Consider the following 27,665-nt stretch of genomic DNA (forward strand, 5'->3'; position numbering starts at 1 on the left):
AACGCATGTTTATAAATGTCAAGGGAAGAACTGGAGGCACCAGGAAAATAAATTCACACGACCACGGGGAGAGACATGTAAACTCCAAATATACAGGTGTCAGGGTCGGGATCGAACTCACAACCTCCTGTACACCAAGTGAAGTAGTTAACAGCTGGCCACGTTGGCGCTATTCAATGTCAACATGTTTTTAATAAAACATCACAAACATAGAAGAAAAAAAACACAAATCCAGGAAGCAACCGGGAATAGCAATAACCAGAAAATTTAATGGACAAATAAAACCATTAGTTCCAAGCACTTCTGGATGATACATGTGGTGTCTATGAAGGCAAATAACCTTGAATGAGACATCACTTTCAAACCCATACACAAACACGTCTGTACAAGTGACAACCGCACGCAATGAACACACGGGAAATGATTACATTACAAAGTACAAAAAGGTTTTTATCACGGCCTTTAAATGCGGGTTACTATCGTTAAGTGTCATTTAAAAAAAAACAGATTTCAAAACTCTGTTAACAACCTACAAAAAGCTGCTTACAAAATACAACAGAACTATTCTCAAAACTTTCAGTGTTTTAAAAAAACATGTTGGGCCGGTTACAATTGTGTTCCGTATAAAATAATGCTTCTCGTTACGCTGTCAAATAGACAGTCTGCAGAGTTTGTAAATGTACACAAAAAGAAAGCCTTAACTCGAACTTAGTCAGAATATTGTTGGCTGCAAAAAAATATATATTCTTTTTTTACACTCTAGTTTAATGTCTAAAACATAAACTTATTACCGGTAACTCACGAGTCTGAGCGGTCAACTGAATTGCGTACCACAAACAGTAAGAACAGTATCCGTTCAGTTAGTTGGGAGGGTACAAAGCGACAAATTAAAAGTCATCTCAGCAAATCTGCTTTTATCTGCACAAACAGCTGCCCCGCTATCCACCTGGGTTCGGGTAATGATTCTCACGTCTTCATTTTAACTTCAGGCTCAACGCACCAATTTTTTTTATATATATTGCTTGTTCATTGGTAATCATCGGTTCCAGTCTCAATTACCTACCTGCGTTTTACAAATTGACACACAGTGGAGTAGCATACACATTCTAAGTGATGTTACGATAAAACAAAGCTGCAACTTTTCTCAAATTCACTCTCATCACAAACGTGTTAACAGTGGACAAAGGATGAGCACTGCGCTGAACTTCCTCTGGAGCAACTGGGAAGGCCTAGGTGGGCTGATGGCAGATTGCACAACTGCCAAAGTCGGTGCCGCTGTGCAGATAAGAACACAATAAAATACAAGTGTTCACCGATACCTCGTACACACTAGGTGCTCACGTCAGCTGTTCAGTGGTTTTCGGTGATCTTACGCGATCTCAATGGAATATTCTCACATGCGCCCAGTGGCTCTGTGATTAGATCACACGACTCGGTGGGACGGACGGACGTTCGAATATCCAGGATGGGGGTCAACTCAGCCAAAACTACTTCCTCACGGGGGTTGGTTTCATGGAGAGGATGGTCGCGCACAGCAGGAATGTGCAATTATTCTGACAATGGCTTGTTGTCAGCAGAAGAGCACTGCCACGCATTATATTTCAGCAGGGAAATGCTTCATTATTTGACGTTCGACCCAGCTAAAATTAGTCTTCACATTTTTCATAGGGTCGAGCTGTGGGGTGACTTTAGCCAAATTTACCAGGGCCTAACGTTTGATCGAACTCACCAATACCAATTCACTTATGACGACCGACACTTCATTGGGCCACTTGTTATAACGTAGGGTAAGTAGAACATTTTACAGAACTCACTAAATCTGCAGTGCTTTAATTTTGGGCTTAATATTTATTAGAAACTAGTGTGTAAGAGGTAATAAACTTTTTTTTTTTACAGAACTTATGCACACTTAAATTAGAATACGAAATAATATCTCAAAAAAGCTTACGACATTTCGAAACGGAGAGCATATTTAGTAAAATAAGTCTTGCCTCTAAATGTTAAAGTAAATTTTAAAAAATGCTTGCAACATGTCATCCGAAAATGTTACAAATGATAATACACTGCAGTATTGTGATTAGAAAAAAGTCATAAATAAATACAAAAAATCTACAACAAAACAACAAACGTTTAAGATTTCCTATAGTTTTTAACTATTCTCATTATTTATTTCAAAACTGCTTGGCCAGACTGTCTCACAGACCGCGGATTTCCCAATATAAAAACACATTGTTGCTCACGTGGTCACAGGTTAGCTTCTTCTCAGTGACAATTGAACCACCACCTCAAAGGATTACACACACACACCTTCACTCAATCTCTATGTAACTTATACTGTGTTGCGACAGGGCACGCGTGTGACGATGTCCAAAAATGCCAATTATAAGACTGGTGATAATGGCCAGTACGCGGCAAGAATAGTATTACCATTAGCACGTCCTGGTGTTTCTGGGTACCTATTGACTTGCTATTGCCTATATCACATGGTATTTCTCACTTTAGGCAACAACATTTTACCAATGGGCAATACCTTTCTGAAGGATATAGTGATTTTATTATTTTTCCCATTGAAACAAATGGCTTATGAAATGCATTACACATTAATTGCCATTCGTTTCAATGTATGACACAGGCAATAGTCAAAACACATGTATTTCTTTCGCGATATCCTTCACCACCACATGCATGAGGCGTATTACAGTGACCCATCATTGACATTACAGATGTCGCTCATCACTCTTACTAGACCCCATGACAAGACCCAGCTGCAGAGACCAGCAATAACACCTAACAAGTGTGAGGCGCTGAAATAACAAACACAATCGAGCTCTTGTGGAAGTAAACAGTATTGTGTAGGATTGAACATCTGACCAAGTTTCTTGTTTATTCAACGATTGTTTTGGTTGGTGCACAGACCAAAAACATCCCATATCCACCACCAATCAAATGCCTAATTTGTAAGAGGGTGACTTCTGTGGAATTCCCACAAAAAGTTATAATTATATCGGCCCTGGAGAGATGATAGGACGAGTTGACCCCCGATTAAGATTTAAACTCGTGACCTTCCAACTGCGAGTGGGAAGTACTAACCATTTTGTAGGAAGTCATCAGTGTTTGTCACTGGCCTCCACCATGGGAATGTGGAATTTCAACCAGAGCCGCCAATGGAGATGAGCACTGCCACATTGCTTGTTTGAGCAAGACAGCGATGGACGGAGATGTATGCAGACTGGAAGAGGCAGGTCACCCAGACAGACATTTGAGCAGCCCCGAGGTCACAGACAAAATAGTAGACCTACAGCCAGATGGTGGCGACGATGACGAGACTCAGACCAGACCTTGCAGGACAGCCATTGACTTTGCAACAAAACTACGGGATCAGGTTTAATCACGACAGCGGAGGTGCTTTTTGTGCTTAACTACCAATGCCAAAGGAAATAATTTGCATCTTGTTCATGCCAAATTGACATTGGCAAAATGTGGCCTCAACGAGAATCGGAATTTAAGCTACGAACTTTTACCAAGACTTTAATGCAACACCTGTAGTGCATGCGTTGGCAGTGGGCTGCATCTACTGCGACCATTGTGGCTTGCTCGCTAACACTGAGAGAAAAAGATAATGAAAAAATTGCACCATCATTGAAATACTTGTGACGTATGACGTACTCGGATCCTCCGGAGTGCGATATACCAGTGTTGCTGCTGTTGCGTGTGTGAAGCTGTGTCCGTGTGTGTGGCTTTTGTAGGCAGTGCTGGGGGGGGGGGACGCATCACTGCACTTGGATCACTAAACGCAGGTGACCGTTCGTGACATATTACTCCATTTTTAGTGTACAATTTAATTACATTTAGCACATTCCAAATAATAACTTTTACGATTACATCCTAAATTATAAACATGTCAAAAAATCAAAGGGTAAAATAATCTCACTGGTAGCTTATGTTAATGTCAGGACAGCAACAATATTAGTTGAACGATTCTGTTAATTCCGAGGTTAAATCGTTCAAATGAAAGCTAAATCAAAGTGCTCACCTCTAAGTCATTAGCTTGTGAATTAAAAGTGCACACGCTGGCAAAAGGGGAAATGTTGTTTCATGCATCTAAACGAGTTCACTTTATCTCCTGGTTAAATAAGTTAATGAATGGGAGGGTTGACTCAGCTTGTAAGTATCTATTTCTTCTCATAAATTTAGCACCAATTTGCAGGTAAGTCAACTTTCGACGATTTATAGACACTGGCATTTCTTCGGGAATGTGGAATTCCCAACACCAGCCGCAGGGACATCAACAGTTCTAAATAAGTGGTGCCCGTTTGCGCCTTAGAGCAGCGAGATACCCTTTGAATTTGACTATGCAGATCATAAAAGCAATCAAACGGAATACAGTGCTCTAACAATAAAATAAATACATAACTAGTTCAAAATGTGAAGTAAGAAGTAATAAAGATGGATTTATTTTCAAAATACATCCTCCCAACACTGTCTATAGGCCACGGTGGTAGTATTGGCTAGCCGGAGCGTGCATTGAAGGAACTCCGAGCACGTCAAGATCTCTCTGTCAACACAAACACACAACCCCCCCCCCCCAATTAAGCGCTCACAATAAGAAGCGGCCGTTCTTCTGAATCTTCAGGATCTTCCCCAGCCTCTGCTTGGCAGTGGCCAGACCCTTCCGAGGCCTCTTCCCCGCTGGAAAAGAACCACATGAGCAGACATGGCAAAGCAGTCAGCTCCACCCCTCGTCCTAAAGATAATAAATACCCCGACTTGCTGTGATGCACGTGCTGCCCTCTAATTTTTTTTGACCATGGGCAAATACCCCACAATTTTAGCTACTGTGACAATTACCCTGTTCATCATTTAAAAGGCCTCTAGTAGCACTAAGTCATTACTAGCTCTTACGTAATTATCCTGCATAATTTACATCTGATACTACTTAAGCCTACAGTATCAATAAATCAGACAATGGACTATTCAACATATATTATCAATAAATCAGCCAATGGCCTATTTATTTAAAATTATGTCAGGGGGGATCTTTAACTGTGAAGCAGACGGCACATATTCATTGTTCACAGACCCGCAATAATAACCAGGACGGCCGGCCGGAATTGGACCGCTAATCTCTGCAACAAGCAGCGAACGCACTACTGCTGGGTCATGTCATCTGCAACACGGACTATGAATGCACAGACAGGCAAGCGGGGGGAAGGGGCACCGGGTGCTACCGTACCTTTGGGGGACCCCAGGTTGGCGGTGGGGGTGCTGGGCACGGGGGCGCTGGGTCTCCGTGATGACAGGAACACGCCGGGAGCCATGGGCGTGGCTCCCCGCGCCAGGCCGAAGGTGCCGCCCCCTGCCGACGTGTACTCGTGGTCGGCGAGGCTCCCCGTGAAGAACTCCTGCCGCCATCACGACACCGCACGCACGCCGCTTTTACAGCCGCCTCCTGGCCTGCAACGGTCATCTTAGAGGAGCCGGTCTATCAAGACTCTGCAGTCGCGCCTGCAGCGTTAACACTACAACAGGTGGTCCAAGGTGGTGAAGTCACCCACGGCAGCCAATCTAAACACGTTGATCATTCTCGAGCACTCCACAGGAAGTGTCAGTCGAAAGAAGAGTCTGTATGCAGTAGTCAGAGAAATGATTCTACAGTAGTGAGTCCACTAGATTGTAAATGTTGTGGCTTGGCTCTCCAACACACCAGTGTGCTGCACTCGTGAATAATTTTTGTTTACGTGACAACCCTTACTAGTTGGCTGTGTCGGGTGGCGGAGGGTTTTAACGACACGTATATATTTACGCGATCTAAACCAAAAAACCTCTATTATGGATATTAGTCGCGAAAGCCTATGTGTGAAACAGTAGTGAGTCTACAACTATTAGTCTAAAAGAGTCAGTGAGTTAGTCTGCAGCTTCAGCTTATGAGAGTCGGTCTCCAGCAGCGAGTCCGATTACACCAACGTGTCTACAGCAGCGAGCCCTTCTGCATCGGTCAGTGTCGAGCAGCAACGCGCTGTCGCTAAAGCACGACTGGAGTCACATGACGGCTACCCCCCCCCCCCATCCCTTGTTCGGCGGCGCGGTACCTGTGAGCGAGCGTCCGGGGAGCCCTGGGGTTCTTTGGGGGGTTCCTCCCCAAGAGGGTCGCTGCCCTCAGCGGTCGCGGAGATGGCGGCGGAGACGGCGGCGGCCCCTGCGGCGAGGGGGTCCACCTCTCCCACGCCCCCCGCCCCCGGCACGGTGGCGGCACGCTTGCGCAGGTACTTCCGCTTGGCCGGCTTGTGCTGTTCCTGCACGCACAGAGCGCGGGCGAGAGGGACGGGCACAGCAGCAGCAACACACGGCGGATGAGCGTTGCATTTCAAAAGCAAGCAGGGGTGCACTTGCCCAGTTGGGTCCTGCTTGTATGGAGGCCATGGAATTTGGAAGAGCATCACACCACCTTAGTGACGGAGAGGGCGGGGTGGTTTGTGTATGGTGTGTGTGAGCTGGCGCTGTGTGCATGGTGACAGATGGTGCTGTGTGTATGGTGACAGCCAGTGCCGTGTGCGCGGTGCATGACTGCTAGTGCTGTCTGTATCGTGACAGCTGGTGGTGTGTGCATTGCGTGCAACAGGCTGGTGCTATGCGTACCTGCTGTGAGAGTTTAGCGGCGGCAGCAGCGAGGCCGGTCTCGATGGAGGGGACGCGCGTACCCTCTCTCACCGGCCGCTCGGGACGTGGCACCGTAGGCACCACTTTGGCTGTGGTACAAGAGACGAGGAAGGGCTGTTAGCAAGCGCCTCTTAAGGTCAGCATGGCACAGAAGATCGCCTTTTCAAGTACACGCACCACAGCGGGTATTCCAACTGTCTCTGCAATTTAACTTCACGTTCAGTGATGAGGAAAGTCTCGTCCGGGATCAGTCGTGTGTCGTCCGTATTATCTGACGTCTTCACATTCCCGACACTGACCTTAACGAATTTTTTTTGCCTCCATCACTCTCAGTGCCAATTCTCCATCCAATCAATACATAGCCTAACCCAATCTGGCCCAGCGGTGCTATGATTAGAGAACAAGACGAAAGGTCGAAAGTTCAATTAACGGTCAAAAGTCGACTCACCCAATCATCCCACCAGGGTCAATACAATTAATTCCACTCTTCGTTTTCATGTCTCCCACGAGGCAGTATGGGAGTGAAAACAGTAGCTATCACAGCCACATTCATCTAAAGACAGAATTTAGAAGTGTAACAGTTCTAATTTTGGAGAAACTGGCCGTACCTAGGCTGACTTTGAAGTCTCATACCAAAATATCTGTAAGTCACTTGCAGGCGTTTCATTGGAGCGTGCTTCAGTAGCATCACCTCACTAGCATCGCATTCAAGTGTACGTGAGTTACAGCCGTGCTGTCACAACTACGACTACACGGCTGACCAGACATTTCAGTATTGATTCCTCGTTAACGAAGCTCGAAAGCCTGTATCAGATATCCCCTGGACAATCACGACCTGGGTACTTGTCCCAAAAAGGCGCGTTTGTGTTTTTGGCACTGGTGGTGTCGTGGCGACGAGAGGCTCAGCACCTCCAGGGTTCCAAGGTGCATCTCCCACGCCCTTCTTCTTCTTGGTGCGAGACTTGAAGACCGGCTCCTCGTCGTCCGACTCCAGGGAAGGGTAGACTGGAACACGAGAGACACCAACGCACACATTGAGCTTTAGTGACTGCGAGCGCTGTTAGTGAGTGCCTATTAAGCACAGCACGATGGGTTGGTGCAGCCGGCAACATTCCCAGCTGCATTTAACTAATGTTATTCGTGGTTGAAATTCAAAACCAGCTCATTGGGATTGCCATGGTGAGCAGACCACTGTACCATTGCCCCCCCCCCCACACAATGTGTTTATAAATAACGGCACCGATGCACCTGTTTTGCCTATGGTATATAGGTTTTTCAACCCAAACCCAACTAAGAGATATGTTAGCAAACTTATATTTATTTGACAAAAGTATATTCACTCATAAACTTCACTCACTTTCTGTCGGGATTGGCATACAAACGATTTAAAAAGTGTCTGAAAATTAGTGCTATTTCATATCTGACTTCATATGTGGATTCAGCACCCTTCAAAGCCTTCAAGCAACCCTGGGGGCAAGTGCCACCCAGCGCTGTCTCGATCCTGTGGAAACCTTGATCCACGTGCTTTTCCACCCACTCTAGGTGTTCCGTTAAACACGGAGCTGCCGTGCGTCCCCATCAGCGTGGCAGCATTTTCTCCTGCAGGCACCACGACAACGGCTCAGGCAGCCCCCTCCACAGGCGCGACAAGGCGGCCGTGGCGTGAGCTTCGCACCGTACTCCGAGTCCTTGAAGCACGGGTCCAGGTCGTCGTCCTCAGAATCCCCATCCCCCTCGCTCGTCGAGCGGCCGGGCCGCGCCTCGGGCCTCTGCCGCTGGGCCCCTCTCCTGGCATCGCCCGCCGCCGTTGTCGTCCCAGTGGCCGCGGCCGCGGCGGCAGCGGCCGCGGCCGCCGCGGCCATGGCCGCGGCGGCCGCCGCGTGCCTTCGCCCGCCCACCTGGGAGCCGGTTACGGGCCAGCCGAGCCGCGTGGCTGAGCCCGCCATCGAGAGCATGCCCTGAATAGCCTCGCGCGTGCTTGGAGATGCCGGCGGCTCACTGGGGGAAGGGGGGCACATGGCACGTAGGAATCGGGGTGAGCGGGCACGGGGGGTGGGGGGGAGCTCGAACGAGCAAAGGAGAAGTGGAGTGACTCTTCAAGAAGAAGACAACGAGTGTGGGCCACCCGCACCGCTCGAGACGTTCGCCCGTAGCTACGAGTTCACGGCTCGTTCCACTCTTTGTTGCCGTGCGCTGCAATCGTGTCTGAGCAATTTCTTTATTTTCCATTTGTGGAAAACGTGACTGCACCTGCAGGTGGTCAGTTGGGATACAATTTAAGGAAGCCCATTGCTTGAGTGGCGAGCGGTTGTGCGAGTACTGATTGAGTGTAACAGTGGTTGAGTATTTAAATGCATGCCGAATGACTTAATGGAAAGTTACTCGGCAGTTGAATCCATTTTGTAAGTTGTAGTGATTGTACTAATGAGTGGTTAAGATAATCATTTAGCCAGTGACTGAGTGAGTGGATGAGTGGTTGAGTAAGTGAGTGAGTGTCTGGGTGAATGCTGGATGCGTGAGTATCGAGTGCTCAGCGTGAGGTGAGCGAGTGCTTCTGCGAGTGAGCGATCACCTTCGCCTGCAAGCAGCAAGCTAATGCTTGCCGAGCGAGTAGCTCTGTGTCTGGGCGAGTAGCGATCAGAGTGAACGATTGCCAAGCGCATGCCCCACGTGACCAAACGTCATCGCGGGCACGTCCACTGACCCGTCGTTGCCAACCTGCCGGCTGGCCTTGAGCAGGTCGAGGATGGAGCCTCCGACGCCACGGGGCACGGCCCCCTCGGCCACTCCGCCCGCACCCCCGACGTCAATCTGCAGGGAATCCTCGTCCTCAGAGCCGGGCTCCACCACCTGCACGGGGCACGGTTAGCGTTAGACTCGAGTCCATCTGGGGTGCAGATGCGAGTGAAAAGTTTGGCAGCAGCATTTGGACGAAGTGGAATTGGGAGATGAGGTATATCGGAGAGGATGCAGAGGAGAAAGCGGTTGAACATGCGGGAGTGGAACCAGGAGGAAAGTGTGCCGAGATATTATGAACACGAGCGAGTGAACAACCGAGTGTGCGTGTCCAGGCATGGTGCTAGCCACCTACCTCCTCGTGTGCCATGTTGGCCTTCATAGGTGTTCACTAACAGCACTTCCCCCAAGAACATGTTCAGGCTATATGGGAGATCTTTGTCTTTGTATCACTCAGCCTTCATGAGTGCCTGGTGCAGTGGTATATACATCAACTACCGGGAGACAAAGGTGGCAGGCCACGCTTCTGGCAACACTACCTTCCTGTCAGTTTGCCGACCTTAATAGGTGCTCCCTAACAGCACTTGCCCTCAAGGTATATATGGCTACACAGGAAATCTTTGTTGAATAATGTGTGTGCATGTCGCTGAGTGTGTCTCTGTGCGTGAGCTCTGCACGCACTGGGCTGGCCTTGGTTTCCTTCTTTACAGCGGATGCAGGCACAGCCCAGCTTTTCTTCACCTCCACTTTAACTGGCCGCTCTGCAACAAAAAATGCAAAAGATAATTTGGAGACAGCTGATATTTGTAAATAACTAATATATAAACAATTGTTTTTATTATTTTGAATTCAGCAGTCTGCCGAGACCAAAATGACTTGAAAAAAGACGTCTACAGTAACATTCAAAGACCTCCGAAAGTTGGAAATGGGAGTGTGTGAGTGATGCCACCTGCTGTATTAGCGTGAAGACAGAGTGCGGGTGTAGGAGAAAGCTTAGTTCCACAAGTAGGGCGTTTCTCAAACGGGAAGGCCTCACACTGTGAACAGCGTCACGGCGTCACTGGGGGGGGGGTGGCGGTATTTGTATTATTCAGGGAGTCAGTGGCACGCGGCTACCTTTTCCTGTGTGCTTCCACGCCTCCTTGCGGCCCTTCTTGATGGGCGTCTCATCGATCGCCATGCGGTCCTCGTCCGAGTCATAGTCGTAGGCATCCCTCGCAGTCTTAGCCTCCTTCTTGAGACCTGCGGCCGCCCCAGTGCCCCCCACCACAACTGTGCCCCCCACGGGAGCGGCCACTACAACGCCTCCCGCGGCGCCTCCTCCCACGCCAAACATCGGCTCAAACTTCCCCACCTCCCCCTGCTTCAGATCCTTGGCGCTGCGGGAGCAAGGAAGAGGTGGTGGGTTAGATATACCAGGGGGGAGAGGGTGCAGTTTCATCCAAAGGTCAATAAACATTGAATTGCCAAATTATTGGGACTAATTAAGGTAGCTATCCTTTCTTGGTTCCTGTTTGGGATGTTAATGCACAGGCTAACTACAGCGATAGACGGAACCCTGTAGTTGCAAGATATCAATAATCAGTGAATTTGTGTGTGCATGCATTCCCATGCTCGCATATAGCTTTACGATGGAAATGCGTTTGTCCACTCCTTCAGCAAAAGTGGCCAAAATGATAACAATTTTACACAACAAACGAGTAATAAAAGTACAAGTGTGCAAGGCATGTTGTCAGTAACGTATAAAAAAATTGGCTAAATATCTAATTTTACAAAACATAAATATGCCCGGTAATTGAAATGTGCCGATACGCAACGGTATGCTATACTGGCACTTCTCAAAACACTGAACACGTGAACCGAGTAATTTTAGAATGCTTCTTATTCCTACAGCACGATGTTACTGCAGAGGGAAGTGGCAGTGCACAACAGCCTCTGCAGGAGGGCGGGTTTCATAGCGGCACTCAAATTTACGCTTCCACCACTGCACACACAATTTAAATTATGGGGGAAAATGCTGTTAGCAAGCGCCTATGAAGACAAGCATGGTGCAAGGGGGCAGTGGTGATATGGCCAGCACCATGCAAGGCCTACTTTAGCACCACAGTGCCAATATTCTTGACCAATATGCATCATTAATATGATGCTGAGTGAACCTCTGGTCAGATTCAGATGTTCAAATGTCACTGAAAATGTGCAGGGCGCAATTATTTGCATCACAGCCAAGAGTAGGATCGCTATTATGCTATTACATTAAACAATAACACACACATATGCACATGCATACACACTACTTACTGATGTTTAAATGGACTGCCAAGCTTTTTTTTGGTCTTCTTTTTGCTGTTACAAAATATGGGAAAAAATGTCAGATGCTGAACACAATGAATCAAACCAAAAAAGTCCTGAAATGACTTGGGATGCAAAGATGTATCGTGAAAATGAATATCAAAATTTACAGATAAAAAAAATAATCACACAATTGCATTTATATACACATAAAACCTATGCACCCACTCATCCCAGACAAATATACAAACTCAGAATTGTCAAAATATTGTAAGCAAATAAAATGTCTGCTGTGAGGTCACCCACAGCAAAACGACTGTGTAAAATGACACTGTAATTTTATACAAATATTCATAATCAAGGTTATTGGGTTATATCGCTTAAGTATAAATGTGTCGTAACCCTCCATAACCCGACACAGCCAGTAAGGTTTGTCACGTAAACAAGACGTGCCAATTAGTTACTACTTCAGCCCACTGGTGTGTTGGAGAGGAAACCAACAACATTTCCAATTTGAGTACGACGTTTCGCTGGCAATTACATCGGGCGATTTTCCAGAATAGTGAAGCAATCCATCTACTTCCGGTCTTAAATAGAGCAAGATTACATCATCACCATGAGCCAAACAGGTGCGGAGAGCAAAGGGGGGGGGGGGGTTACTGGAATTATATAACAATAATTTAAACATGCAACGAGCATAGTGGTTTAAATTTTTGCTATGTGGCCAATTACATTAGTTACGTGAAAACAATTTGAAACTAGTGGGTTACCAACCATTCACTTTTATTCGTCATGTAAATAAATCGGTATAACTAAAGCTACTTTAGGTGGTACCGATTTATGCTTTGGCCCACAGATAATGCTTGTCTCCATAACTTGTCTTCCTCCACCCTCCGTCTGTCCCAGCAACCACATCCTCCTCTTCCTGATTTACGTTCACTAAGCTCTCCAGCCACGCACACAAGTCACCATGTCCGACTATGACATTCCTCGCACCCTCTATGTGCAACTGCATTCTAAGGCCAGAGGTTTGTTTTCTCGTTGCTTTGTTAAATGTCCAACTCTCTGAGCCATGCAGTAACAATTACATTACTCATTCCTCAAATAGAATTGACCTCTACTCTTCCATACTTTAACCTAAAGCGCGTTCTTACAGTTGAGAAAGCGCTGCCCCATGTGGCCTCATGGCCTGGCTCTGTGGCTCACACCCACCTCAGCACCTTGCCGTTGGACAGCACGAGACGAACGTTCTCGCTGTCCAGGGTCTTCACGTCTGCGCCAGTGGGCACTATCTGCACACCCTTGCCCAGCCTGCCCTTCTGCGGTGAACGAGGAGTCGCCTTCTGAATGGGCAACACACAGACCATTACCGCCAGCACTCTTAATATTCATAGCACTATCAGCATTACCGTCATCACAAGCATTAGCAGTGCCAATCGCTACCACCAGCGGCAGCAAAATCTGCATCATCAGCACCGAAGCACAACAATAACCATCACTTCCACCCACAAAATCAGTCTCCAACTGTGACGTCATTCACTCTTGGTCATGCCCATCCACTATTATCACCACCACACACCAATCGCATGATAGTCTCCACCAACCACCCCCATTGTTGGCCATGCCCATGTTGGCCACCAAAGACAAAGATCCCCATGTAGCCTGTAGCAGACTGTTGTGGAAATCTGTTAGCGAGCACCTATGAAGGCCAGCACGGTGCACAATGTGGTAGCCAACACAACTCCTGACCACCTGTCTCCCCAGTGACGATGTATACACATCACAAACCAGGTACTCATTTGAGGCCGAGATGACCTAGCGGAGGCACAGGAACAGTTCAGATTGTCGTCACTGGTTGGCCAAGAGCGGCAATTGAACTCGGGTCGCCGGTGTTCGTAGCGCGGTGCACTAACCGCTGCGCCACTGTTGCCATATCCACACCCATACACACGCGCACCCACAGACAACCTCACCCATAACCACAGACACACACACACACACTCCGTGGTGTGCAATCTCCACGCACCGCGCCCTTCTTAGTCGTGCCCATCTTGTGCAGCCCCTCCACCGTGTGAATCTCCAGAGCGTCGAGCCCCATGTTGGCCTTCGCTGCGCGTCCTTTCCCTTTCTTCGAGCGCTTGCCCTTGGCGGTGCCGGGGCCCGCGACGGGGCCGGGGCCGGCGTCGGGGCCGAGGGCGCGCGGAGGCTTGTGGCGCACGCCGATGATCACCTCGCCCGGCTCCCCCTCGCTGTCCGACAGCGCCGTGTGACCGGGCACGAGCCGCACGGCACGAGGGCCCGGCTCCAGCAGCAGCGGCTCAGCCCCGCCCCAGGTGGTTCGTGCAACCCCGCGGCGGCCGCCCCCCACTCCCGCAGCTGCCCCCGTCACACCGCCGCCACCGCCACTTGGGGGATTCTGCAAGAAGGCGGTGAAATCTGCCAAGCTGAAGATCGGCGCGTGACTTTGCAGACTAATACATTACAATTGTATCTGGCAAGCATTGATTCACCAATAGGATTTTCCCCCTTTTTTCCGGCAACAAAACTGACCCCTTTTGCAAGGAATAATGTTTACATTAACCACAATACTTGCAGTCAAAATGCAAAAAAAAACCTCTGATAATTTATGCATTGTCCTTGAAACTCATTGGTCCACACCAGCGACAGCTTTTCTTAAAGCCTAGTCTATGGTGATCGACCAAATTACGCCAAAAGGCACACAGTTCAAAGACAACGCACTATCAGAGTAATGAGAGCTCGGGGTAAGCATCTACATCATGAGGCCTCCTTTGCCAATACCAAAATATACTAATAGGGTTTTTCCCCTTTTTTCTGGCAACAAAAGGTGAACGGCCGAGAGCTTGAAGAAGAAGTAAGGTTTTTTTGCTGTACTGGTCAGCAAGGAGAACTTCAGGATACAAACATTTTAAAAAGCTTCTGGCATTAGTTATGCAACTTAGAAGCTTTGGACAGCACATGACGGGAACATTGTGGATGTTACCAGAATAAGGTTGCGATGAGAGGAGCATGTGTGCAGGACGGAGCAGGACATGTTACCAAGCCAAACATTGGCGTGCCATCAAGATGTTGGTAACTAAGGGGAAGACCTAAAGCCGGATGGTAGGAGATCGTACGTGCAGACCCTGAGGGGCTGATATCGACTGTGCAAAGACTCGGATCTATCTGAAGGGAGTGATGTCAAGGTGTGGCAGCTTAAGCAACGCTGGCTGCGATGACCTCGCGGCCTTGGAAAGCGCAGCTTTAACTGTGCAGGATATTGTATCCAACACCACTGGCCGTAATGACCTCGTGCACTTGATCAAGATTTAATGGAAACTGATAAATGCACTTTGAGCCAAACTAAGGCAGTCGAGAGGGATGAGGCTTCTGGGCCACACGCACCTCCGCAATGCGGATCTCCTTCGCCAGATCCTTGGTGAGCTGCCCATAGTTGATGTCATCTGGGATATCTGGCTCATGGTCCCCCAGCACCTGCAGTCACAACAAAGTAAAACCATGACTTCCAGTAGCATTCAACACTATCAGAAAAAGATCATTAATGAAATTTCATAAATAAACAATATTACACATGAAAGATTTTAAAACTAACACATCTATGTGTGAAAATGCTGGATGTTTGCTAATAACGTGCTGATCAAATGGGTTATGGTTTTCACCCAATGACTGCTACCATAAACCTTCCTGTAGAACCATACTCCATCATTTGCACTTGAGATCATATACAGTGAGGGAAAAAAGTATTTGATCCCCTGCTGATTTTGTACGCGTGCTCACTGACAAAGAAATTATCAGCCTATAATTTGAATGGTAGGTTTATTTGAACAGTGAGAGACAGAATAACAACAAAAAATCCAGATAAACACATGTCAAAAATGTTATAAATTGATATGCATTTTAATGAGGGAAATAAGTATTTGACCCCCTCTCAATCAGAAAGATTTCTGGCTCCCAGGTGTCTTTTATACAGGTAACGAGCTGAGATTAGGAGCACACTCTTAAAGGGAGTGCTCCTAATCTCAGCTTGTTACCTGTATAAAAGACACTTGTCCACAGAAGCAATCAATCAATCAGATTCCAAACTCTCCACCATGGCCAAGACCAAAGAGCTCTCCAAGGATGTCAGGGACAAGATTGTAGGCACAAGGCTGAAATGGGCTACAAGACCATTGCCAAGCAGCTTGGTGGGAAGGTGACAACAGTTGGAGCGATTATTCGCAAATGGAAGAAACACAAAATAACTGTCAATCTCCCTCGGCCTGGGGCTCCATGCAAGATCTCACCTCGTGGAGTTGCAATGATCATGAGAACGGTGAGGAATCAGCCCAGAACTACACGGGAGGATCTTGTCAATGATCTCAAGGCAGCTGGGACCATAGTCACCAAGAAAACAATTGGTAACACACTATGCCGTGTAGGACTGAAATCCTGCAGCGCCCGCAAGGTCCCCCTGCTCAAGAAAGCACATATATATGCCCGTCTGAAGTTTGCCAATGAACATCTGAATGATTCAGAGGATAACTGGGTGAAAGTGTTGTGGTCAGATGGGACCAAAATGGAGCTCTTTGGCATCAACTCAACTCGTCGTGTTTGGAGGAGGAGGAATGGTGCCTATGACCCCAAGAACACCATCCCCCACCGTCAAACATGGAGGTGGAAACATTATGCTTTGGGGGTGTTTTTCTGCTAAGGGGACAAGACAGCTTCACCGCATCAAAGGGACGATGGACGGGGCCATGTTCCGTCAAATCTTGGGTGAGAACCTCCTTCCCTCAGCCAGGGCATTGAAAATGGGTCGTGGATGGGTATTCCAGCATGACAATGACCCAAAACACACGGCCAAGGCAACAAAGGAGTGGCTCAAGAAGAAGCACATTAAGGTCCTGGAGTGGCTTAGCCAGTCTCCAGACCTTAATCCCATATAAAATATGTGGAGGGAGCTGAAGGTTCGAGTTGCCAAACGTCAGCCTCAAAACCTTAATCCTTTGGAGAAGATCTGCAAAGAGGAGTGGGACAAAATCCCTCCTGAGATGTGTGCAAACCTGGTGGCCAATTACAAGAAACGTCTGACCTCTGTGATTGCCAACAAGGGTTTTGCCACCAAGTATTAAGTTATATTTTGCAGGGGGGTCAAATACTTATTTCCCTCATTAAAATGCACATCAATTTATAACATTTTTGATATGCGTTTTTCTGGATTTTGTTGTTGTTATTCTGTCTCTCACTGTTCAAATAAACCTACCATTAAAATTATAGACTGATAATTTCTTTGTCAGTGGGCAAACGTACAAAATCAGCAGGGGATCAAATACTTTTTTCCCTCACTGTATCTGATGTGTCATCCACTCTCCTTGCTTGGTCCAAACCATCTCTCAAGTCACTGGCTTCTCTTTTTTATCGTTTCCCCCACACCGACCCTGCTCGATCTGATCCTTTGCCTACTCTCTCCCAACTTTGTGTGTGATCTCTCATACACTCTGTATTAGTCCGGTCTCTCCACCTTCCACAACTTTGTCCTGCCCATTTTGGATTCACATACTATTTGGATAACATAGCACCTGCATTCTCTGCTCAAGGCTCTGTGTGTGTGTGTACGAGAGATAATGGCCAATGCAGGACGAGAGCGGGCATCGAACCTCCTTGCGCATCCACGAGCGAAGGGTGGAGTTGAGGGCCTTGGCTCCTTGCGTCAGGTAGGCGGGCGGCTGGTTCCCGCGTGCTCGCAGCTCTGCAAATGCAGTCGTGATGGGGGCACAGAAGAGACACAAGGGGGGTGGGGGGCACACGGGGACACACGGGGTCACATGGGGTCACACGGGCAGCTCGCTACAGTCAAGGCTGCAATGAGCTTTGGGCACTGTTTGGAGGTAAACCATGCACCCTGATGAACGTGAACTTAATCACGACCCCTAGGTTCTGCTGCAGTTGTGTGGCCACACACTCCTGAAATCCACCAGTTTGGAAGAAGTGTTGATTTGACTCCTAAACCCACTGGCAGCACAACAAGTCGGTTATTTAACTGTTAGTGCGTACCTCATGTCACGAGAGGCTATTGATGTGGTTCTAGAAGTAGTTCTGTAGTGTCATCTTGAGTCGTTCCCTGACATGACGTTATGCTCTGCCAACTCTAAGGGTAATGAATGATGTTCTTCACCTCATGGACACAACTGATACAAACGATTCGGCAGAAAATCGGCGATTATAAGGAAGTATTGATTGGTGATTTACTTGCTGGGTAACTATTTTATTTTGAGCACATTACAATATCAAAGTTGAAGATGCAAAATCCGGTATTAAAATCAACTCAATCCTTAGTTCTCCAAGACCACTTCAAGGGGAAGCCAACAGTAATGTCTTCTGGGGCGAACGTCCCCCACCACGTGTGGCATGTTCACCACTATCCCAGGGGCGAGTTGTTCCAACAGAGGCATCTCTATAACCGATGATACCGAGGGCGTGATTGGGGTGCAACCCATGGCTAGGCACAATAAAGCACAATTTGTAGAGCTTTCGGATGCGTACCCATACACGCGCGCACGCACCCAAGCACATGCACCCACACACGTACACATGCACCCACACACACGCTTACCACGGAAGGTCTCAAGGAGGCTCCGGCCGGTGTACCACAGCAGCGTCTCGAAGTTGGGGAAGGAGAAGAGGTCAGCCGTCTTGAGGCGCTTTTCCATTTCAGACACCCTGCACAATGACCGTGCACTGCACAATCACGCTCTGCGAAACCTCCACTGGAGGCGTAGACCATCAACCCTGAGCGAGTTGACGAGTCCTCACAATTTCTATTCTTATTGTTTCCCTTCAACGTGACTTTACCGAAAGAGCTAAGAATATGAATTACTGCAGTCACGAAAGCTTTAAATCAAAATCCTGACAATGTATTTGTTTATACCAATTCATGTACGGTGTCTGCACGGTTTCATTCGGTTTTTTTTTTTGCATTAATTCGGACCGTGAGCATTCATTAAAAAATACGTAAACTAAACAATGCAACCTTTGGACGGAGATTTAGTACAAATTTGCAATGGTTTCATTTTGAGCACTTCCAGAATATCCCCTTCTGGGTTTGTCATAAATGCTCAATCCATCAATAATAATAATTGTTTACACCAATGTTTCAGATGACAAGAGGGGGACTCACCGAGACATAATGAATACATTCATTCATGTATTTCATGTCCTTTGTTTCCCCTGCAAATGTAGGAACTTAATCACCACTTGCTACTCTAGTTGATCCATCTTCAATGAATCCTCAACTTAATTGTAAACTAATTACTGCAACTTCACGTTAGAAGTAGAGACGTACTTTTATTTTAACATGAATACCTCTGAAAACTATGCGACACAAGTGCAAAGCTTCTCACCATCATATGATAATTTCTTAGGTTAGAGAAAATATCTGACTCTTTCTCATGAGTGGCGGACATTCTTAAATTACCTACAGATAGTGTGCGTTGCAAGGCAATGCAAGCAACACGTGCAATGCTGGAGCTAGAAAATGTTTAATTTAGTGCAAAAAACACATGTCATATAATGGTTTTACTGGGTCATTACCATTAACTTGCTAAACTTGAAAAACCAGTTGAATGGGGGAGGGGGTGACTGAACCCAAATTTGAATCCGGGATCCTCGACAGTGTCAGCTCTGCAAGTCCCTTGGGCCACGATGTTCGCAGCTCACCTCAGCTGCATGCCGATGTTGAGGTTGTGAAGGAAGTTTCCACCAAAGGCGATGCAGTCGACGGGGGTGAGCACGCCGTGGATCCAGCCTGAATAGGACGTGGGGAATTCCACAGGCAGCTTCTATCTCCGTCTCCATACAACAAAGAACTTGCAACTCGCCACTAAATCGTGAACTCGAAATGATGCAGCTCAGGGTTCCTAAGATCCGGTAATAAAACATTTCTGTAAGAGTGGTCATTCCAACAAAATACTCGTGTACAAGCCAAGTGTTATCCAGGCTCAACAGTGCTTAACCTCGGATATACGACCGGATCTGGCGCATTCCAGGTAATTTGGTCATAGACGAGTTTTATAACATTTTAACCTATACGCCGGCATGTATGCCTAACTGCATGTCCTCAGGATTTCCATTGTAAACGAGATAAAACGTTACAATGTCTCAATGTGCTCTCATCTCACTTGTCTACAGACACAATAGTAAATAAGCAAATCTAGACAGGTAGCACTGTCGGTCAGGATGCTCAACTCACAACTAGATGATTGCAAGTTCAAACCGTAGTCACGTTTCATAACAACTATCAACTTTATTTCATTAAATAAGAACCCAGCCAATATTGTCGAGTCAATAAAATCATTACCACTTTCCACCAATGGGAATGAGTGCCAACATATTGATCTCTTAGATGGAGAGAATTTACTTTTATTAATTCCATTACAATGCAATTAACTTATTCAGAAAAGCCTCACACAGGTTCGGAAGACTTTTATGAGGGTCCTTCGTTGACATTTTAGCTAATTCCATTTTGAGGAGTGTTTGGCATGCAAGAAGAAATTGCAATATCTGGAGAAACCCCACAATTAAAAAGAGATACCACTTCAAAGTTCACAGATGGATCCTCGAACCCACTTTCTGTAGTGTCAGCTCATGGTCCCCTGACACTGATCACAGAATTTGAGTTTCACAAATATATGCGATCCACCGTTTGTCAAAAAAGCACAGGTGTGTGTGCGCCACTGCAACCACAACTTCCCAGGTTCACTCCGACGCGGCCAAGGGCAGCAGGTGGTGCACTGCAATGAGCTGCAGCAGAGCAGCCTCACCTGACCACGGTCTCACCTGTGGGAATGAGCAGCGTTTGGCCCTGCTTCACCGTGCAGCGGTAGCACTTGTCCACCTGGTCCCCGAAGAACATCTCGTTCTGGTTGGAAGAGAGGCTCCAGCGCTCGTACAGGGCCAGGTTGGCGTTGGTTGGCTTGATCAGATAGAAGATCTTCTCGCCCTGGCAGCGCAAACACGGCACTCTGCTTTTAGTTTGAAGCAATGTAAGTATATGTACGTTAACAGCGGCGATTGTGGTCCTGGACTCGTGAGTCCACAATGTGTACTTAAAACAATGATAGAATAACTTAGAGCTGTAAAATGTAGGCTCAAGTTAAATATGGTACAGATGCAGCCTTAAAAAATGCACCTCCAATTATCACAGTTGGCTATGTACAGTGCGAAAAAAGATCAACATACACACATGCTCAAGAAAGAGCCTCTACTAAAGGGAGCTCTACAAAGCCTCTCTAGAGCAGTGTTCTTCATTGCAAGGCCCAGAGACCAGTGGCGGCCCCTGGTGGCCTTTAGTGCGGTCCCTGACGTGCGGCCCCCAACAATACACAAATGTGAAAGGGGCCCCCCTCTGAACGTTAGTGAATAACACTGCTGTAGAGGGCATTTGTCCTACCTAAATGCTGGGCAGATGTCTTGGAAGACCTGTGGGTAACCAGTTTACCCCACCACTCACAAACTGGGAACTAACTGTGGTATACCCATTCATGCTCATAGGTGAAGGCAGGGGGAATTTGGTGACACTCAGCAAACTGCAGAAATCCCAAACATTAATGGTGGGGCCAGCCTCTCCACAACACAGCCGCTGCTGTACCACAAGTGGTGGTCATTACACTACCCATGGTGGGATCACGTGCTGTGTGAACTATCACCCCCCTCCCCCAGTCTTGGATATAAACTCACAATCTTACAACTGTGGCTCGGGCAGCCTATGAACATCACTACTTAGTAAGAAGTCTCTGTAACCTGCATTAAATTGCACATTAGACAGCCGACGTGAATGACTAGCAGGTGAGCCGACTGACCTTGAGTACGTGGTACCACACGGAGGTGCCACCAAAGTCGATGTGGAAGTCAGTGTAGCTGTCCTTGACGCCCATCAGGCAGTACTTATCCACGTGTGGGGTGGGGAACTGCGAGTCCAGGGGCCAGTAGTTCTCCACCCACGACAGGTTGCGCACCACCTCAGGTGGCTCCACAAGCGCGGACAAGCTGCACCAACCGCAACAGGCATGGCTCTCAGTACAAATTCCACATGGCAGGGCCCGGTCTCTCCAGTGTGCGGTTGTCACACCAATTTCTCATTTAAAAGAAAACATAAACGGGAGTTCACCGCACTTAAAATACCACACAACCGAAGAAATCACTGTAGCTGGAAGTCTTTGGTGAAAAGGGTCGAATCCACATTTTAGTCTTATGATAAAAATATTTGTAGTGGTGAGGTAAAAACTTAATTGTGCACATCACCCGGAATTATCAAATTATTAATAAATAAGTCGCAAGCCCGAGCCTGAACATGACATCATTATCAGTCCCTAACAGCAATAGGAACGGTTAGGACATCCTACGCGTGGACGGTACCCGCCTTGTGACAATGAGCAAGTGCAAGGCAGAGGAGATCCTCAAGCTAGATGGCCAAACACGGCTCTTGAAGGCACTGCAGTCAATCTGAAATCAGCGGCTTTGCGGACACACAATTGTGAAACGGAGTAGTTAGACAAACGACCCTTGGGTCAACACATATAACAAGACGGGTATTCCATCCTACCACAGGCTTTCCCCCCTCTGTGTGCTCACCGGGTGTTGGAGAACTCCAGGCTGATGACGTTCATCACCTGGCCATGATTGGGGCTGTTGTAGTACTGTACAAACTCGCCCAGCGTCATCTTCACGCTCGCTTGGCGGGGCACGTCAATCACATCGATGAGACGTTCACTGCCTGCAGTGTGCGAGACGGGAACATTTCCCTTTACGATGGGATATTGCGGAATCCGTCACGCAACAATGAAAGCAATCACTAAATTTGATGAAATAATGTTATTTCTGTACATGGTCCCATTTTAAGTGATGTGTACTGCATTCCTTGATGCTCCAAGGCTTTCAAGAGCCTATGGGTAGAGTAGATCAGGGTTTTAACTCCTCTTGTTCTGCTTACGAGTCCTCTACCGCCAGCAAGAAGAAGAGTGACTGAAGTAAACCACCCCACACACACACGATGAGAATGCGCTCTACAATCTGTGCCAATCAGTCAGCAACTCGCTGACTACACTCCCTGCTCTGAACCGTGGCCCACCCCCCACCACCCGCCGAGTGGCTTGGCAGGGATGCACCCAGAGAAGCACGTACCCACGTATTGCTCCACGTCGCTCACGGTGAAGGAGGTGGGTGGCACCATCATGCCCAGACCATCCTTCTTGGCGACGAGGATGGGCGTCTCAAAGCCGGCCTGCTCCAGGTACTGCAGTGTCAGCTGACTGCCGTGCGGCTTCAGCAGAACATCGTCCGCACTGTTGATGCACAACGCCGCCAGGGTGCGGACACAAAGACAAAGGTTAGATGAGCCTTAAATCCTGACAAAGTACAGGGGGCAAGTGCTGCGAGTGAGGACCTTATTATGCCAGTATGCAGAGATGAGTATAGTGGGGTTAAGACAGCAGCAGCTATAACCGCAGCACCAGTAGCAACCCCCAAAGCAACAACAGCATTCTCCACCACAACTGGCAAAAGCAGCCATAAGCAGCCATGGCAGCAGCCACATCCCTCAGAGCAACAGCAACCACCAGAGCAGCATTAGACGCAAAAGCAGCAGGAGAAACATCAGCAGCAATAACAGCGGCTTCAGCAGCATGAGTAACTGCAGCAGCAACAGCTCACCTGGGAAACATGCGACTGCGCAGCTCCTTGATGAAGATGGAGGAGCCAGTCTGCACGGGTTTGCTCCCGCCCAAGCCCGCCCCTGCCAACATGGCGCCCCCTCCAGTAACGCCTTTCCCCCCAGCCGTTCCCGAAACCTTGTCAAGCACCACTCCTGCCTCCTGCTGCTTTGAGCTCTGGTTCCTCCGCCTGCGCACTGCACGGGGGTAAGGAGCTTCTACAAACTCTTATAAGCAGCAACTGCAAGCGGCGAAGAAAATCCAAAAGACACATTCCAATTTGTATGCATGCATGTTGAACTTCTTTCGCGCCGTACGTAGCCAACAGTGCTCATCGGAGATTTACGCTCCAGCATTTTCACAGGTAACCGACGTTGGCTTGTAATGTATGACTGCCTACTCTCAATCTCCCCTTTCCCCTGCCCCTCACCCTCATCAGTACTGTCTGATGTGTATTGTCATGATTTCTCCATGAGCGTAAAAGGTAACATGCATACGTAATACCATGTATTCACAATCGACTGGAACTGAAGCATTGTTCAATCTACTGTTCAATGTCAAGCTCACCTATGCATTCCCATCTATGCAATCCCTAGGCATAGTAGATAGCATAAAATCCAGGGTTATCATTGTGGTAAACCATCTTCATCAAATAGACTTGGAAACGTAGATGATGCAGGGGTGATGTCACCGGTCTGACAGCTCTATTTTACCAAACTAAGATGTGCCAGTTAGTACAAGTGCATGACATCTGGGATTTAATGGCAGGATAGGGTAAGCAACTTGTAAGTAAAAAAAAGGTACGATTTGGCTTTACAAGCACTGTAGGTTTTAATCAGGGGAGAGAAAGTTATGATGAGTGGGACACACAATGCGTCACCATAGGCACAAATGGGAGGTAAATGAGATACTTACTGACAGAGGGACCATGATGCTTCACACAGTTGGGGCAGTGATACAGGTCAATGCTGGCTGCTGCACTCTCCTCAACATCAACACAGCTGTGGACACAAGAGGCAAATATTTCACATTTAGTTGTATAGGCTATCAGGGGAAAATGTGTGTTTACCTGCTCAATTTACAAATGTTGACAACCATGACTCACGATTTAAATTTCATATTCTCAGGAAGGAGCCAGTCTTTCCATACGACATCCACTGTTCACGGATTATTTTGTTTTTGCTTTATCCACACTGGTTGTGTCAATTGCTGATTAAGATATGAATGGATACAGGCTTAGTACTGTTAACGAAAAACTTGATGGCGGTACAACAGTTTGTACACCAGTTAGGTGGGACTCAGACAAAACATGTCTTCTTGGGTGTCCATAATACGAGTTCCACTTTGTGAGAAGTCAGTAGTAGCTTTCCCATGATACTACACCCTGCCTTGGATATACAGTATGCTATTTTATTTATTTTCTTAAGGCCACCAATAAGACAAGCACTGTCCAATTGCCTTTGTAAACAACAACTGCAGTCTGACTTTACTATTACATATATTGCTCAACACGCAAAAGTTTGACAACTGGATAATACACCCATACGAAGTGTTTCTGTGGGAAAAACCTGCCACCACAGCACGTAATAGAGTTGGGGTGGATATGAGTAAACGTTTAAATCCTACAAGTGCAATAATCACACGCATATATAGGCCACCCGAGCACACATTCGTAAAGTCCATTAGTTGCCATAATATATAGAGATGTACATATATACAAGATTAAAAATGGCATATATCGTGAAATGCAATAACAAGTATTGCAGTCAACGATAACCATTGAACAGGAAATAATGCCCACATAAAATCTACAACAATTTACAAATGCACTGGTGGATAAAGGCCTGTACCGTTTAACCATGTACAGTATTTCACCACGCTGGTTGAAGGGAATGCCAAGAGCCGGTTCAGATATCACTCGCAACTGATGTTAGCGGTGGCTGGGAATCGAACTCATAGATTCATCGGGCAGTGCACCATCAATACGCCACCGCCATCACAACATAGCGGGGTACTAAATACAGCAAGATGTAACGAAACAAAGAACATGGACCCCAAACGTTTCCATATACCAAGCATGATCTATTTTACAAGGTACATCGGGATATTACTATGGCAGGTGCAAGTACAATTACAAGTACTGTACATTCAACATTAAAACAAAGTCTATCGCCGATCATATGAAGAAGAATGGAGCTTAACTCCACATTCACTTCACCGTGGAATTGGCCAAACAATCCAATGATGCAGGACCCTCCTGACATCGTCCTTGAGATTATAAGTATTCCTGATGCACGTTATCACGATTCCCATATTCGCCGGATTTAAAGACGCTTCGGAAAATAGGCCGCACCAAACCTTGGGCCCTGTATCAAAGTAATACAATTGTGCCCACACGCAGATCCTGGATTATAAGACGCGCCCCCTAACATTTTCCTTAAAATACATTGTTTACAAGCACGTTGTTACTACCGACTTGAAAAGCGACTCGTAAAAAATTCCGCAAAAGTAGTGAAAGTGACTCCGACAGCCGAGCAGTGACGCAAGAGCCCGTTCGCGGTACTCGCACTGTTCTCAGCGCCAAAGGTTTCGCGTCTTAGCCCGAATGATCTTTTTCTCTTGCACAAGCGCCCCCACTGTTGACAGAACACGCGAGGTAGAATCGGTGAAAGCAACAAGCGGAGCTCAACCCGCGGAGCTGGAACAGCAGGCCCAACGCGATCACTGCGCGAGCTACGGGCCTAACCCCCAGTCCCCTTCTTACCTCCCCGGCTGACCCGTGCCGACCACGCCGCAGCGTTACGAATCGCGCCAGGCCGTGGTCACCCTCGTCGCTGACTCCAGAGACAGTGGGAGCCGCGGCTTTTGTTTTGTAACTCAACTCAGCGGTGCGCCAACTGCGCACGGGGCTCGCCTGGCGCAGGCCCAGGCTGCACGACGGCTACTTTATTTACGTTCCGCGCGTCCGCACCGAAAAACGTGCAACCCAGGCGTGACGGCCGTCGCCTCGAAGCCTCGCCCTACCCCGTCTCGCCGCCCTCGTCTCGGCCGCAGCCGACGCGTGCTCGGTCTCTTGCGCCGCCGCGAGCGACGCGGGCCGAGCGCCTCCCCGCGCTAAACGCCACCGCCCAGGCGAGCCGCGGGCTCCATTGATTACGAAAAATCGACCAGGCCCCAGCGCGGCCGTGCGTTCGCGGAGCGCGGGGAGGACGGCGGCGGGCGGGGGGGGGGACGCGGAGCATCGCTCACACAGCGCGGCTCGGGGCTGCGCGGCGCTCCTCACCTGCCGTGGAACCAGTCCTTGCAGACGTCGCACTCGATCATGAAGCGAGTGACATCGTAAGGGAGGCGGCAAACGCAATACACGGGCTCGCCCGCCATCTTGCGACGACCACCGCGAGCACCAACCGCGCGTCTGCGATCCGCACATTCGCCACCGCGGCGTCCTTATGCCAGCCCAGAGGTTTAGCTTTAATATCTTTGTGTAAAAAAAAAACAACACATATATGTTTACGTCAACATTTTACACAATGTTCATGTTAAATCTAAACGGGGGGAGGCGAATCGTTGCACTGCAAATTTTTTTTTTGCTCCGAAATGCGAATATTTGTACGGTCGCACGTGAGAATGTTGTCGGATCTGCACGCGGTGAGCTGAACGTTGGCGCCCGGGCGCGATTGCGCAATCGGTCGCCTTCACAAAGACAAAGGTCCCCCGTGTAGCCTTGACAGACTTGCTTGGGCAAGTGCTGCTAGCGAGCACCTGTGAAGGCCGGAAACGGCACGCGATGGGGTGGGGTGGCCAACACCACGCCCGGCCGCCTTTGTCTCCCCAGTGGCGATGTTTACACATTCGCGCCAGGTACTCATTTGAGGCCGAGTCGACCTAGGGGCCGTCCATAAATGACGTCACGCGATTTTGGACGATTCTTGACCCCCCCCCCCTCGTCACACGGCGTCACAAAAAGTCAGACCCCCACCCTCAAATATGACGTCACAAAGCTCTGCACCCCCCAAACCATATTTCCATTTTGGAAAAAAAACATGTTTCAAATCGCTTTAAACTATTGTCATTGTAGTGCGTATTTAATGTGGCGCTGCACTCTGATGTTGTAGGAGAAAACATTGATTAAAAAGTATATTTAATTAAGTAGAACGTGTTGTCTATATTTATTTAAAGTTGCGCATTTTGACGTGACGTCACATTTCTCAAATCCCCCCCCTCGTCACACATCGTCACAAATGTCTGACCCCCCCCCCCGCCCTAGGTGCGTGACGTCAT

At 47.9% G+C, this 27,665-nt stretch overlaps 1 protein-coding gene across 4 annotated transcripts; it reads right to left on the minus strand.

Annotated features, from left to right (window-relative positions):
- Positions 1-249: 249 nt before the first annotated feature.
- Positions 250-26,898, minus strand: LOC116952796 (histone lysine demethylase PHF8-like). Of its 4 annotated transcripts, none has more exons than XM_032972450.2 (23): positions 26,668-26,897; positions 24,300-24,385; positions 23,386-23,599; positions 22,858-23,018; positions 22,309-22,450; positions 21,537-21,723; positions 20,515-20,677; positions 19,396-19,483; positions 18,293-18,399; positions 17,337-17,428; positions 15,085-15,174; positions 13,709-14,098; positions 12,895-13,025; positions 11,692-11,736; positions 10,510-10,772; positions 10,075-10,154; positions 9,362-9,507; positions 8,333-8,655; positions 7,567-7,662; positions 6,637-6,746; positions 6,090-6,293; positions 5,234-5,402; positions 250-4,689 (listed from the first exon to the last, which is right to left on the minus strand). In XM_032972450.2, the coding sequence occupies exons 1-23, from the start codon at positions 26,763-26,765 to the stop codon at positions 4,598-4,600; spliced, it is 3,477 nt and encodes a 1,158-aa protein (XP_032828341.2). In that variant the 5' UTR covers positions 26,766-26,897; the 3' UTR covers positions 250-4,597. The 4 variants fall into 4 exon arrangements, with proteins under 4 accessions (XP_032828341.2, XP_032828342.2, XP_032828340.2 ...); XM_032972451.2 differs by having other exon boundaries at positions 23,386-23,581; positions 26,668-26,896; XM_032972449.2 differs by having other exon boundaries at positions 23,386-23,602; positions 26,668-26,896.
- Between the last annotated feature and the right edge of the window lie 767 nt (positions 26,899-27,665).

The sequence above is a fragment of the Petromyzon marinus genome, chromosome 48, assembly GCF_048934315.1.
Source record: "Petromyzon marinus isolate PM22_M1 ecotype Great Lakes invasive population chromosome 48, UKy_Petmar_22M1.pri1.0, whole genome shotgun sequence".
Classification (NCBI taxonomy): Eukaryota; Metazoa; Chordata; class Hyperoartia; order Petromyzontiformes; family Petromyzontidae; genus Petromyzon; species Petromyzon marinus.

What these genes read in the sequence shown, in the direction of transcription:
- LOC116952796 (XM_032972449.2), bottom strand. Translation starts at nt 26,765, where the DNA reads ATGGCGGGCGAGCCCGTGTATTGCGTTTGCCGCCTCCCTTACGATGTC. An exon ending in CCTCCTTGAGACCTTCCGTG is followed by an intron (nt 17,429 to 18,292) that starts GTAAGCGTGTGT and finishes CTGCATTTGCAG; the next exon opens with AGCTGCGAGCACGCGGGAAC. An exon ending in TCCAACGGCAAGGTGCTGAG is followed by an intron (nt 11,737 to 12,894) that starts GTGGGTGTGAGC and finishes ATTTTGTAACAG; the next exon opens with CAAAAAGAAGACCAAAAAAA.